The 14,780-nt window shown below is 41.4% G+C and overlaps 2 protein-coding genes across 2 annotated transcripts; both read left to right on the top strand.

The window, feature by feature from the left end:
* The first annotated feature begins 1,911 nt into the window (after nt 1–1,911).
* On the top strand, nt 1,912–4,482 carry LOC306917010 (uncharacterized protein). The gene is made up of 4 exons (XM_079495128.1): nt 1,912–1,980; nt 2,270–2,418; nt 3,608–3,854; nt 4,189–4,482. Exons 2-3 carry the CDS (start codon nt 2,329–2,331, stop codon nt 3,830–3,832), a joined length of 315 nt encoding a protein of 104 aa, XP_079351254.1. The 5' UTR covers nt 1,912–1,980; nt 2,270–2,328; the 3' UTR covers nt 3,833–3,854; nt 4,189–4,482.
* On the top strand, nt 4,223–10,738 carry LOC306917606 (uncharacterized protein; the record flags this gene model as incomplete). The annotated part of the gene is made up of 8 exons (XM_079495904.1): nt 4,223–4,644; nt 4,736–4,779; nt 5,159–5,328; nt 6,658–6,786; nt 7,069–7,110; nt 7,613–7,746; nt 9,617–9,796; nt 10,095–10,738. Coding segments are annotated over 7 exons (942 nt in total). The 3' UTR covers nt 9,618–9,796; nt 10,095–10,738.
* Between the last annotated feature and the right edge of the window lie 4,042 nt (nt 10,739–14,780).

Raw genomic sequence — 14,780 nt, 5'->3', positions numbered from 1 at the left:
GGGCCTAGTAGTTGTTTCCACGATAATACACTTGGTAAAACTTGTGTGAGAAGGTAACGGCTGCGTTACTACTTGACTTGTGTGACTATTCTGCTTGCTAGCACTAGTAGACTGACAGCTGACTGCGGGCAACGGGGGCTTTCCAACTTCGAAAAGTCATACGAAAAGTTCGCTGACGTGTTTATTTTTTGATTGGCTGTGCGTTTCGAACGCACAGCCAATCAAAGCGTGGACACGCGCCCACCACGCTCCCGAACGCAACGGTGAACGTCACAAGCAGGTTCAAGTCACATGCGCGACACGCCCACCACGCGTGACGCCGCTCCATCCAAACAGCTGTTCGTCGTTCAAGTTTAAACAACACACGCAACCAATCAGCGTTTCATATCAGGTACAGGTCTATTTCAATATAATGTCGTTACTGTGTTCTGGTGGACATTTATTTAACACGTCCTCTAGGATATATTGTGTATTAAGTCTTATAACTCTATGATTTAAATCACTAAATGCATGATGTGAACATGTTAGCTAGCTAGCTAGTAACGTTAGCATGCAGGCACCGCGTTTGTTTACGACTAGTAAGCACTTACGAACTCGCATATCTACAAAATCTGAGCTTCGTTTTAAATCTAGCTATTTTCCCCCCCCTGTATATTTACAAAGGAGCATGTTCATAAAGTTAGGGGGGAGGGGGGCTGTGGGGGCGCTCATGTGAGCAGGGTCCCTTGGGTGCGTGTCTGTCAAAATGCAAACGGTTGTTGAGTCTTGAGTGAGTGTGATGTGGTGGACTGGTGTCTAATATGCCCCTATAGCTGGTGAGATATGACCATTTATTTAGCAATACAATAATGTTGTCTACTCTGTACAGCAGTATTAGGCTAGTTCAGAATCATGTGTATTGTCATCACAGGTTTTTACAGTGGGTGAAATTCGTTTTTGTGTGACCGTTACGTTTTCAATCTTTCCACTGTCCACTGTCCAAGGCAACACCAAAGGGCAAGTCAGCCTCTTTAGGCATGCATATTCAAAGAATCAATATAAGGATTGATACATTTGAAACTTTGCAAAATGACAGTATCATTGAGTTTAATTCGATTTCAGTGCAGAACTCTTTACCTTTACATATAGGCCTATATGGGGCTATGGGGCGGCAGTGGCTCAGGGGTAGAGTGGCCAGTAGAGCAGCTAGATGGGAACCATGAGGTTACCAGTTCGCTCCCGGGCTCAGGGCTCCCCCAGAGTCAGTGTTGAAGTGTCCTTGAGCAAGACACTGAACCCCTGATTGCTCCCAATGTGCAGGTTGGTGCCCTGCATGGTTTCCTCCGCCATTGGTGTATGAATTGGTGAATGTAATGCACAATCTATGTAAAGCGCCTTGGATAAAGGCGCTATATAAATGCACCATTTTACCATTTACATACCTATAGTCTGTAGGTATGTAAAGAGCTACAGAGCAGAGTAAAATAAGTCCTATTCCCTAGAATCCCTACCAGGCATTGCAGCAGCATGATAGACATCTCCAGGCAAGAAGTAAACACAGAATGCAGTTGATTGACATAAGTGCTTGACCTTGAAGATGGAGCTTGCAGAAAAAATAAATGTCACCCACTTCATTACTTGTTTGCACCTGTGATGTGATGATTTCTTGTTCTGACCTTGCCTTCTGTCTTCTCTAGAAAATGCATTCTGCACTCACTGTGGTGGCTAATTCAGAAAGAGCCTTGTGTCTTGAAAGGCTCAGACCTCTTCTCACTTTGTTGGATGCCTCATGAAGGTAAAGCTGCATTTTACTCAAAGTATTTTAATTTGTTTATGAACACTGCCTGTAGGCTATATACACTGTACATACAAATGTAGACACAAACCTCCTGCTCTATTATTTGGCCCCAAGGATGCTCCCCAGTTCAAAGTCCTCTCTGCCGAGTTGGTCCTGGTTCTATCTACCAGACATCTTCCTCTGACACCAGACCAGAGTATACTGTAAGTTGAAGTCACAGGGGAGAATGGGAGATGCCACAAAACCTCACTGAATACATGGCTGAGAAGGTGTACCCTCAGCTGCTTTGTAAAAGAGTTGTTTTACATAGCTTAGCTATTATATGACAGTAGAGAAACTGTTGATAAATTCATACTTCCAATTCAAAGATCAATGTGCCCTGCATGCTCTGAATCAGATTTCTACCCTGTTGCTGACTGGCTGACCTGTTTGTGGTTTCTCCCTCTTTGTCTTTCTCTCTGTTTATCTTTGTAACTCTGTCATACGACGAAGTATAAATCAGGTATAAACGAGACGTCAACAACTTGAAGCACTCACTGACAGGAGGAGGCATGATGAGTGTGGCTCTCAATGGCTTGTGCATCTGGAGGAGTCTGCTCAAGAACATTCCAGATCTCTACGACAATAGTGCCATGCTGCAGGTATTCACATTGTCCGAATTAGTGTTGCATGTCAGAGCTGGGTATATCAAAAGGAGACATGGATTGTCCTCCCCATCCCCCAAGCAAATCGAACCCTGAATGTAAATATTGCTTGCTGGAGGGGGGGGGGGGGGGGGGTGGGGGGTGGACACAACTAGAGATCCAGTGGAAAAAAAGAGTGGGCAGTTGAGGAAAGGGGCAGGCTGTATTTGACTGTACAACAATCTATCTCTAGAAGTGTATAATGAACTCTGGGATAAGGGATGACATTGTTACAACCAGGCTGAGACTGGGACACTGTGGTCTAGCCAGCTGCTTGAACATCATAGGCAAGCATCCAGATGGACTCTTGTCAGTGTGGACAGATAGAGACAGTGAGACAGGACTTGTTCTCATGTGATAGTACAGAAATTAGATGCAGCAGATATGTGAGGAATTGACAGATCAAGGTCTCAAAGTATTCCCTTAAGGCAGAATTTACGCCAGGGGTATTGTAAGAGCAGTCTTGAGATTTCTCCATTTTACCGATCTATTCTAAAGTTTTTTATTCTAAAGTGTAGCTGTATGTAGGTTAAAGTGTAAGGTAAAACAAACCTTCGCCTGTCGAGGGCAGCAGTACACTAACGTGTACAGCCTGCCGGAAAGTAGAAGAAGAAGCAGCCTGTTGGGCAGAGGAGTTCCACAACAATATTATGTGATGAAAAGGTAAAGTTTTTATCTGTGCTGTATAAAATAGAGGTACTTGTGAATCACAATGAATGTGTCGGATAAATAAAGTAGACAAAATGGTATTTAGCAGGGAAGAGAAGTTGCCTTGCATTCATGTGTAACTGTTTACATTGATAAAGGATAGTTTATTTCGCCTCCTTTCACAGCATCCACATTGACATGTGTAAACCGAAATTCAAATGTATTCCTGTTTATTAGTGATTGATTAATGATTATTTCTATTCCTATTTCAGCGCTTCTTCTGTATGACTTTAAGCTGATTCAGTTCATTATTACTGTGTGTCTTGTCTTCTCCAAAACTTGTGTCGGACTCCTGAACCATTTTGAGCCGATAGGACATACTCCATCTTTGTCTCCACCAGGCCGAAGGCATTTTTTTTTAATCATTGACGTCATTAAAGGTAAAACAACGTATAGGACTAAATGGGTTAATCTAATATTTCTGTCTTCCATCTCACAGAAAGACAATCAGTCTTGTTCACCTCTTCCGCTTGGACCAGAGCAGCAGAACATTTGGCACCACCACCACGCATTGCCTCTTTGGACCTGCAGCTGGTGCTCTGCAGTTGGTCCACTGCAGATTGAAGCTCAGGCCCAGCTCGACCTCCAGCAACTTACTGCTCCAGCAGCAGAAACTGTTGGCACCCAGCGTGACAGCGGCAGTGTGATTGTTGTCTCCTCGTGACCCAGAAACATCTCAGTACACAGTGCGTGCTGAGAAGTGTAGGAGTGGGGTTAAACATTGCAACTATGGGGTTAAACTATGCTGTACATATGTACAGCATAGTATAGCATATATGTGTAGTTTATATGTATAGTGTCAATATATAGATATGTTCTAGTTATAGTTTATATGTATAGTGTCATTATATAGATATGTTCTAGTCACGTTCTTAGCTTACGCATGTTTCGCGATAAATGCATTTTTACATATGTGATGTATTCCCATGCTTTTTGTTCTTGCTTATTGTAAATCGCTCTGGATTAAGAGCGTCTGCTAAATGCCTAAATTCTAAATTGTAAATTGTATCACCACCACAGCCAGCAACAGGGGCCACCACAGCTTCCCTCCAATATGTCTACTCATCACCAACAGCAGCCAAATCAACAGCAGCGGCAAGATCGTTTCAAATACCCTCCTCCTAACCATCTGCCTGACGAGCTGGTATCAGCCATGGCTACCGTGGACCTTATGAACCGGCCAAACCTGAACCAAGAAGTGCCCAGGTTCGACAGTGTTCTACAGACTGCAGGAAAAGTCATTGACTACAGTCATCTTGACTATGGTCATCTTGACTACGGTCATCTTGACTACGGTCATCTTGACTACGCACATCTCTCCGCCACTGCTGATGACAGCAGTGTTGGAGAGAGCATGCCTGAAGGGCGGCATGCTCGTCTGCAACCCTTTGAACCAAACGAGTATGTAGACCTGGATTACTGCAGGTCAAGCGGTGAGGTTCAAAAGAACAAACGACTGTCGCCTGTCGGTAAAGGGTAAGTTAGATGTGTTGTCCCCTCTAATTCGCCCCATCTCTTAACAAAACACATCAGAGATAAAAACTACTTTGTGTTTGTGTCTTCACAGGACATCTTTTCAGGAACTCCCTGCCATAGGTGGTGAGGATTCAGGTAAGATGATGCCGAAACCAATGGAGAGAATAAAACATTAAATACTTGATTCAATATACTGTAGGTCAACCTGAGAGCCTCTTTACCCAGAAGCGTAATGGAAATGAACATAGTCAGATCTCGACACTGACCATTTCACTCGCATTTGCAACTAAAAGTAGATGTGTGCAAATTGTAAAATGTATTCAAGAACACAATCGCATTGAAAAATTCCTCCGGAACGCAAGCTTCAAATGGAATATTTTGTTCCCCCGTGAATACAGGTGTCCGTGTTGTCGATCGACGGGGGTAGCGATTAAAAAAAACCCGCATGTAAACGGAAAAGGTAGAAAAGATAAACAAGACATTTAGCAGGACAGCTGTGTGTTTTCTCTTACAGGAAACGGGCCTGAACTTGAGAAGGAAACATCAGAAGAGGAATTTGGTTTAAGATCCACGGTTTTGATCACTGGGCTTCCTGAGGGTGGTCGAACTGAGAGAGATGTCATCAAACTGTGCAAGCCGTTTGGAGCTCCCACTGACATCATCCTGGCTACGCAGTTAGGAAAGGTGGGTGTGAAGGTGTCACACACATTGGGAAGGGTTTTAACCCATTTAGACCCGAGGACCATTCTACAAATGCCTTCTAAATCCTAACAGTTTTCTGAAAAACCCATGTTTCTATGTGGACCCCCAAGATTATATGTAATTTGCCGCCGACCCCCATCTGAAAATACGTTGTTCCAGGGACCTCCCCCCAGAAGCAAAGATTTGAGTTAAATACTTTCGCTCTGAAAGAATATATATTCAAAGATTTGCGCCACATTTTCACGATTTTTCAAAAATAGCAGATCTACAAGCTCGTAGCGCGGCACTCGGTGCCGCACTATGAGCTTGTAGATCTGCTATTTTTCAATAGCTAAAGTATAACATAATGCTTAAAACACCAAAAGGGGTTCCCGCCCATGTGGTTATGGTTTGAATGTTAACTGAAAACATTTTTTTCCAATTGGCACTCGTCAGCATTCACCAATTAGTGCTGGACAGACCATTCTGATAAAGCCTTGTGTTCTCACAATGGTTGAAATGAAACCTGACTATAATTCAATCTTTAGACAGTCAGGTTTCATTTCAACCATTGTGACAGTTTTGTATTGGGTGTATGTGCAAATAATATCTGCAATATTATATCATTTCACCAAATGGTGCCACGGCCGCCTTTCTTTCCTTTGACAGTAAAGGCTGCAGCATAATAGGGCTCAATTTCAATTTCTATACAAATAATTGTGAATACCGATTTAATTGTATTTTTTTTATTTTTTTCCCATTGAACATATGACATTTCTGTTAACCTTTTAGGCTTTGGAAACAAAATTGCACAGTGTAAATACTTTTATTTTATTGATTTATTTTCGCTATTGCGATTGCAGGTCGGATTTACTATGAAAACGTGCATTTCCCGTCTGTCCGTCACCCCATGCCTCCATATATGGTCACGCATCGTCCGGTCTAGTCACCCATGCCCGGTTCGTTCACTTAGATCTGCATATATGGAGCCGGGCCAGCAACTCTACATCTGACCTCAAACCCTTAGATCTCCATATATGGAGCTGACCTGTTCTGACAGTCCATATGTTGATCCTTCCCCACCCGTCCTTCCTGTTCTGACATTCCATATGTTGATCCGACCCCCCATGCCAAAGTGCCAGTGCTTTCCCAGCAGTCTGCCGTCACCCAGGCGGATGCGTGGGCCCTTTAGGGCGAGGTCGCTTCTCGCACTCAGGGCGTCTTTCTTGGTGTGTGTGTGTGTGTGTGTGTGTGTGTGTGTGTGTGTGTGTGTGTGTGTGTGTGTGTGTGTGTAAAAGTGAAAATAAATGACTTGTGGTGTTTGTCCGCCAGGTGCTATTGTCGATGCCAGACGCACAGATGGTTGAGATGGTGAAGAACCACAGCGTCGCCCCGATGAAAATCAATGACTCTGAACTGAAGATGAGCAACTTAGAAGAGTCCATCAGTCTCAATACACCAGTACGCTTCTACCCCCAATATGCAACCTTGTCTCTTTCTGCACTCTAGTTTGTTCGCATGTTGATTTTTTTGGTGCAGAATTGATATCATTTTTGTCTGTTTTCTTTTTAATATTTATATTTATTATTTTATTTATTCTATAGCCTTTATATGCTTTTGGAGTTTGTCTTTTTGGGAGATAACTTATTATATTTTAGTCTTGTTTCCTTCCCAATGTTTCCTTCAATGGTGTGCTGTCCTCCTATAAATGCCAACCCTGACAATAATCTAACTGTCCTACAGGTGGCACTGTACAACCTTCTGAATCCATCTAAAGACACAGTGGTAAGTATTTTTGTCTTTCCTCCTGAGCTTTCCTAGCTTAATGGCAGACTTACTGTCAAATCATCTTTACTTGTAGAGCACAGTTAATAACAACTAAAGTTGACCCAAAAGTCCATAAAATACATACATTTCAACAGATTTGTTTTAATTTATACACCATCATGCATGTAAAAATAGATCTACAAGCTATCAAATCAATGCATTGTCGTGACTCTGTGACGGCTTGTACTGTGGATCTGTTCTTTTTGGGAAGACGATAACAATAACTTGGTACAGAATCAAAACGTAACAATAATGGCAAGAACCGCACAATTTAATTAGTTTTCTTAAAACAACCATTGACCACCTGTAGTGCATTGTAATCGCACTATAAGGCAACTATGAGAATTACAAATTCACTACGATCCTTGCCAAACAAGTAATCTATTGTATAGTCCGTGTCATGAGTCCATACCCACAATAGGGATTCCATGTGGTTAATTGATGATGGAATGTCTTGCAGAATGTACACTGGAATCGTCTGTTGGTGATCAGACATGTTCCTAACACGCCCAGCGCCCCCCCTCAGAGGTCCAGACATTGGTCGAGCGAATCGGAAAGGTCCACAACACCCTGGTTCTTCTCAATCGCAGCATGGTGAGAACAACAACATTGTGGTTGCATGTGTTAGAGCACATTCTCCATGCCTCACGAAAAGGATATTTATGTTTTATTTGATTAGCCCATATGCCCCTACCCTATAAGTAGGCTTTGGTACTGAAAGGTTTATAGGTTAGGTATAGCTGGGGTTCCCAACCATCGGTCCGTGGGACGAGAAGGCGGCCGGGAATTCAATTTTTTTTGCATCACCAGGATTTTCCAAACAGCAGAGAAAGGTTGTGTCGGTCGCTTGAAGATACCAAGGATTCGTCAGTTATGTTACTGTGGTTTTATAAACATGTGCTACTTTGTCACGATCGTGCTAATGAAACACTAAACCGGATTTGTATTTCATGTCAACATTAAAGTAACTATCAGAAGATGAAACCCAGGTAAAATAATGTGTCACTCTGCAAGTTTAACTAAAGTTTTCCACCTGTTCAAAGTAATGTCTGATACAGACATTAATTCACCCTAACATTTTGTAGTGATATAACAACATATAAATAGCAATGACTGCCAGTCAACTTCTGTGTTCTGGTACGTTTGATTGATAATTTTATTAGACAATAAATGCAAACAAACAGTACAGGGGTACAAATGGTCCAAAAGAATAGCACCGAAGAAAGACCTTGCGGTCTTGTTTCCATTCGGGTCCCATACATTCATTCAAAACACAACAATGACATCAGCAATGATATATCTCAAACATAATTAAATCTGGGTACATGTTGGAATAGAAATAAATTGGTACGATTGTTTTGCAGAATCACATCGCAGATTCCGGTCACCTGCACTTTAATACCCAAGTTGTCAGTTTCGGCGAAAGCCTCGGGTCGGCCCAGTAGGGCCCAGTTAGAGTGTAAAAATGTTCCTTTGACCACCAGACCTGTCATGCTGTGTTCACAGTGGCAGATACGAAAGATATAAAGCTACACAGCATATTTGTAGTTTTGTATCTGAAGTTGAAACCAGTTAAACCGGCTTGTAGCTTTGTAGCTTTTGTAGCGGCTGCAAACATTGAAAAAGCATGGTAGCCTGTATCTTTGTATCTGCCAGTGTGAACGGAGCATAAGGGTTCATTTGGTTTTAACTATCAATCATTTAGCTGGGGGACCTCTGGGGGTCCCGTCTTGAGCTATACGGACTAAACTGTGTGGTGGAATTTCACTCGAGCGTATTCCAACAGCGTGCAACATTGTAAAAATGTACTTGACTTCATTAAGTTCGGCGTGTCAACCAGTCAAGTCAATTTTATTTCTAGAGCACATTTAAAAACCAGGGTTGACCAAAGTGCTGCACAACATATCTGCTGTCAGGCAGAAACCTTCTATCTTCAAAATGTTCATTTTTCAGGAAATGATAAAACATCCAGCTCAAGTGGACTTTTTTTGAACCAACACACAGACATAAAGGGTGTTCAATAGCACTAATGTATGAAAAACCTGAAAATTTTAGTTCGCTGGTTTCTGCCAGACAGTGGCGATAGAAAATACGATAGGAATAAACAACAACAGTGTTACACAAATACATGTCCAAAACAACACATTCCAGGAGAAGAAATACGGAGTGTTCAACTATTCAACTTGTGTTCTATTGTGATGCTCACCAGAAGTACCTGATCTGATTTATTTAAATTTTATCATGTAAATCTACTGATTAACCACTTAAAACCTATTTTATACTTTTGTTGTTCAGCAGTGTCACGCAATTTATAAAAAAGAAAAAGCCCAACTCACAATTCATGTGAGCTTGTAGAATGTAGATCGTCTAATTCCATTGTTTCAATTATATGAAACTCTTTAGTGCCAGTAGTAACTGTTGGACCCTTGATTCATTGACGAAAACAATCCCTCCCTCATTCCAGATCATCTGTGAGATGTTGTCAGTTCGTGCGGTCATGAGCACCAAGAGTCACTACCGTAGGTGTCTGTGTATCGTCCAGAGAAATCGCCTGTACTTCGAATCAAGGCCAGACAAAAAATGCCATGTGGGGGGGCCTCGCTGGCTGCCTCCCTGGCGGACTGCCTCTCTGGATTCATTCAAGGTACTGTAACCCCAGTTTGGTATGCATTAGGCCACATAGAAAAAGAACAATTTGTGCAAAATCGGGAATGGTTGTATCTATTGTATCTGTTACCAGGCCTCCGTTTGTATTCTGCAGGCCATAGTCACCATGCTGTACTACTACTTAATTTGGAATGTATTGCTTTTTGCCACTACACTAGCAATATGAAACATGATTGTAGTGTTTCAAACTTACTTAAACTGGTCAGCTGCTCTTGTAGATTTGGTTTAATTGTACCTGCTGTCCAGCTTGACGTGTCTTTGTTATCTGTTCCTAGGAGTCACCCGACGATGACAAAGACAACCCCACAGTGCCCACTGCTGACAAGGAGGACTCCATTCTTGAAGAGAATGGAAAGTGTGGTTATCTTGTGGAACTTTGTCATGAGGGAACAGTCTTTGCCATCTACTGTAAACTCTGTGACAGCAGAATTAAATCTGCAGGTGCGCTATCTATAGACCCTAAGCATATAAAGGCCCACCTGAAGAGAAAAAGGCACAAGAAGCTGTCAATCCTGTACAAAACATATACGAAGGGGAGAAACTCACATTTTCTCTGACTCTGTTTGGATAAATTCTACAAATATTGGTTGAAATGGATACTATACAGGAAAATGGATATTCTATGAAGCATTTGTGTAGGTAGGGAGGTGATAGTCTAGTAGCCAGCCCATAGAGCCCCATTGTGAACCCGGACATGTTGAGTACACCAAGGTTTTATGTTAGAAATATTTAATATGGATCCCCAGCATGTAGAAACTGCCGGATGCTAACTTGCATATGTTGAGCAATTTTCATAATTGGCATAATATGTGAACATACCATTAACAACCTATAGAAGGCAAAATATTCAAAATTTCATCATGCTTTATGTAGCATGTGACATGTCAAACTAGGGGGTTTTCATGATGCTGAATCCATTCCAAGCATTAGTTTTGCAAAAAAAAACACTCATTGGGCTAAAAAACGGCCAATGCCGTCATCACAAAGTGGCATTTAAGCCCAATGAGTGTTTTTTGTTGAGTGAGTGAGAATGATGTTCACTTTTTGGCTACTATAGGCTATGAGGTGAGACTATAGTTGAAAAGGGGTGAACAAGTGAAACTGAACTTGATCATCAGTCTGCATAATGCACTCACATGATATCATGCTAGTATCATGGGGAGTAGTATTATAGTCAGTATGTATCATGGTCAGTTTCATGGACAGTATAATGAAACCACTTGAAGTCTTTAACCCCAGCATCGATATTCTGGGAGGAACAGATCTACAAGCTCACAACGAGTCGCAATACATTGTCTATGTTTGGCGAAGAGGTTTGATGTAGACTTATTTCATTTAATGTAGATATATTTTATTATCAAAATGGATACATTTCTTAAAAAAATATAGGCCCAGACGGCTGTCGTAGCTGTCTGGGCACCTGGGCTGCTAATCCAGCCTTACAGTGTGTCGGGGGTTCGAGTCCCGATCCCTTTGCTGCGTGTCACCCCCCATCTCTCGCCCCGCTTTTGAATGCCCTGCCTGTGGAGCTGAGGCTAGCAAAATAACAAGTGTCTTCACTTGTAAAAACCTATCTTTGGTTCGGCCTCCTTCAGCTTTGATATCTGCTTTTTAATTGTTTTTGTGTTGATTTTATGTATGCTGTTTTAACCTGTATTGTTTTGCTGCTCCTGCATACGGTATGTAAAGCACTTTTTAAACTGCCAATAAAGTATTCTTTGTAACTTTGTTTGGGAAAGTGATGTATACATAAATTCATTATCATTATCATGAAATGCATGTCCTGTCAGTCAACTGTATATTTATCAATAAAGGCAGAAAATGCCCCCAAAATTATATAAAAATGTATACAGTATAATACTAGTGATACTACTGCAGTGCTAATAATAACTTGTACTATATTAAAAGTATAATAAGGAATACTACATCATGGATTATAGTAACTGAAGAAGAAAATAAATATAACTGCTAATATTATTTAAAAACAACACAATTTTATCCCTACTCATGGAGTTATGTCACTAAACATAAGGTGTCTAATGGGGAGCTACAAGATCACAACACATTGCATGTTATGAGCAAATATTAAAACATTTTCACTATTTTTGCTCCTATGCCCAGCTCTGTGTGCGTGTGCACCCCATAGTTATGATTTGATTGGCCGAGGGCTTAAAAAGTGAGGACGCCAATTTATTGCCCGGAATGTGATGATGTATGATACATACATACATACTGGGGCTCTTTTTAAATGTTTGTCCATGTTTTTGTTTTGTGTTTTTTAAATAGGCTCTATGTTTTATGTTGCACTGCCAATAACTGAGGGGAAACGGTATTTCATGTTCTTTTGTATTTAAGTACATAGGAAAATGACAAATACAGTGATTCTGATTCTGATGATGATAAGAGCGCTTCACACAATTTTTCGTTTGAATAACAGTTTGAGACTACTAGGATGGAAAGATTATGAAGCTGCTATTGAGACACAATGTATACTGTAGGTTGTAGTTATGTTACTATTTGAAAAAAATCAGGTAGGATATGAACCTTACTGTCTAACAGTGTGAACAGATTGGTAGTATGTCTGAAATTAGATAATCTATCTACGGTAGTTTCTTTATGTTGCTTGCAAGAAACCTACATTGTGTGGATGCAGTATTGGATGCAGTCAAGTCTATTGAGATCTGAGTGTAAAATTGACCTACGAGGACCACATTTTACACTGTAGGTGTAGATATTGGGGCCAATTGTAAAATGTAGTCGTAACGTTTTCCTATACAACCAACCGACTACACCGGCCATTTTAAATTAATATAATAAAGATAATTATTATATTATCTGACTACCATTAAAATATGTTCACTGAGATGAATAAGACCATAATATTGAATTTAATTGAGGGTGCATTGGTAAATAAAATAATATATTTGTATAAAATATCTTTCATACAAATACAAAGACAAACAAAGACAATGCAAAGACAGACGTGAATAAAACGCAACAATTTTATTTTATAATTCAAACATCAACAAAGTTAAGATAATTTATAACAATATTTATAAAAGTGGTAAAACAGATTATATACATTTATTGACCTAGTCTGACCAGCAGATCATTGTGTTCAGTATTTCAGTGTTAAGTGCTTCAGTAGAATCACATCCCTAAATCACATTCATATTTATAAAAGTTGGTGTAACACCTCTTCCTTATGAATGTATTTTGTGTCATACAACCTGCACATTCAAGTAAGTCACCATAGTTCAGCCTTATTGTTATGATTCTCTAATCTTACTGTTCATAGTGGCAATAGCAATTCATAGATTGTCGACATCTCGTGGTAGTGGTAATTGAAGGCCAATTAACTCAATATTCAGACCCACAAACTGTCAAGTGACTGTGGTGGTAGAATCCTCTCCTCAGAACTGGTCCCACACAGACATTGTCAAGGACGACGCAGCTTCTGAGATTTTCATGGGGATCTGGATCTCCACAAAGCCCTTGTTGAAGAGCAGGCACACCCACTGCTGGTGGGAGATGGCCATTGCTTGTTCATGTGAGAATGCAGGATGTTTGCCTGCTTTTTGAAGCCTCTTCAAGTCTGCACCGTCACAGATCCCACTCGCCCACTCCAGGTTGCCCTTTGCTTTGGCTGGAGCCAGATTGTAATTGTGTATGTCGTTTTACAGCTGCTGCTGCTGCTCTTCTCTGTTTCTTCAATGTGGTGTAGAGCTGCTGCATCTGACACACACGGTCTGTTCTGTCTTTCCAGCTTGTCCTTTTCCATGATGTCTCTCAGCTGCTCATCTTTACTCTCCAGTGTGGTGCACATCTGCAAGCTCTCTGCTTTTAGCTGCTTTATCTCCCGTCTCATTCTGAAGATCACTGTGTCCATGGTCTTCATCTCTTTCTCCATGTTTTTAATTTTGTCTGCTTGGATTTCAAACAGTTTATCTTCCATCTTCTCCCACAGCTCAGTTGAGGAACTTGAGGTGAACCATTTATCCTGACTCTGAACTCGGGGTGATGGAGGTGAGGTGGTGATATGTGAATCAGCTGTAGTCTTTGATTTGCCAAAGAAATGCTTAACCGCCTTAACGAAACAGGCTGCTTTTCCTGTCCTCCCCTTGCTGGAACCAGGAGCAGTGACAGTGCTGTGATCCATTCTGGAGGATTCCATGTCAGTTGTTTCCACCATAATACAGTTGGTAAAACTTGTGTGACTATTCTGCTTGCTAGCACTAGTAGACAGGATTTCCATTAACACTAAATCAAAGGTGATTGTCTGTGACAGGCTGACAGCCCTTGCCCTTTTATTCCAGATCAGCTCTGGTTCAGTGTAAACAAATCACGCCGCTACCATGGTTACCGCGCAGCTCCACCAATCAGAAACGGTGATTCTGTCAACAAAGCAACGTCACACCGATGTGACCACGCCGCTACCATGGTTACCGCGAGCTCCACCAATCAGAAACGGTGATTTTGTCAACACGGAAACGTCACACCGACACGGGGCCGCCACGTCACAATCTACCAGACGACCACGTCATAACCAACACGGGACGACCTGACAGTGACGCTCTGGCCCAACTTAAATAACGCGCTGCGGCGCTACCATGGTTACAACGGGCAGCTCCACCAATCAGAAACGGTGTTCCGACTAGGTTCGCTCAGAGCATAGGCTCAGAGCATAGAGGCTCAGAGCTTCTATGGCTCTGGTGATCCCATACCCCGGCCGGTTGATCGCACCCTGATTGGTTAGATTCGTCGCCGGGCAACGGGTGGTTATCGTTTTGCTCCGAAATGGAATCAGAGTAGAGTTGTATTAAAAATATAAATAGCGTTGGATTTATACATTAATAATAATAATAATAATAATAATAATAATAATAATAAACTAAAAGTCATGCATTCAAAACTTCTTAAAAGTTACAAAGGCATGTGGAGTTTTGCTCTTTGACCACCGT

The sequence above is a fragment of the Electrona antarctica genome (genome assembly GCF_951216825.1).
Source record: "Electrona antarctica genome assembly, chromosome: 24".
Taxonomy (NCBI): Eukaryota; Metazoa; Chordata; class Actinopteri; order Myctophiformes; family Myctophidae; genus Electrona; species Electrona antarctica.
Note: the sequence above shows the minus strand (reverse complement) of the source record. Positions and strands in the feature narration are given on the sequence as shown.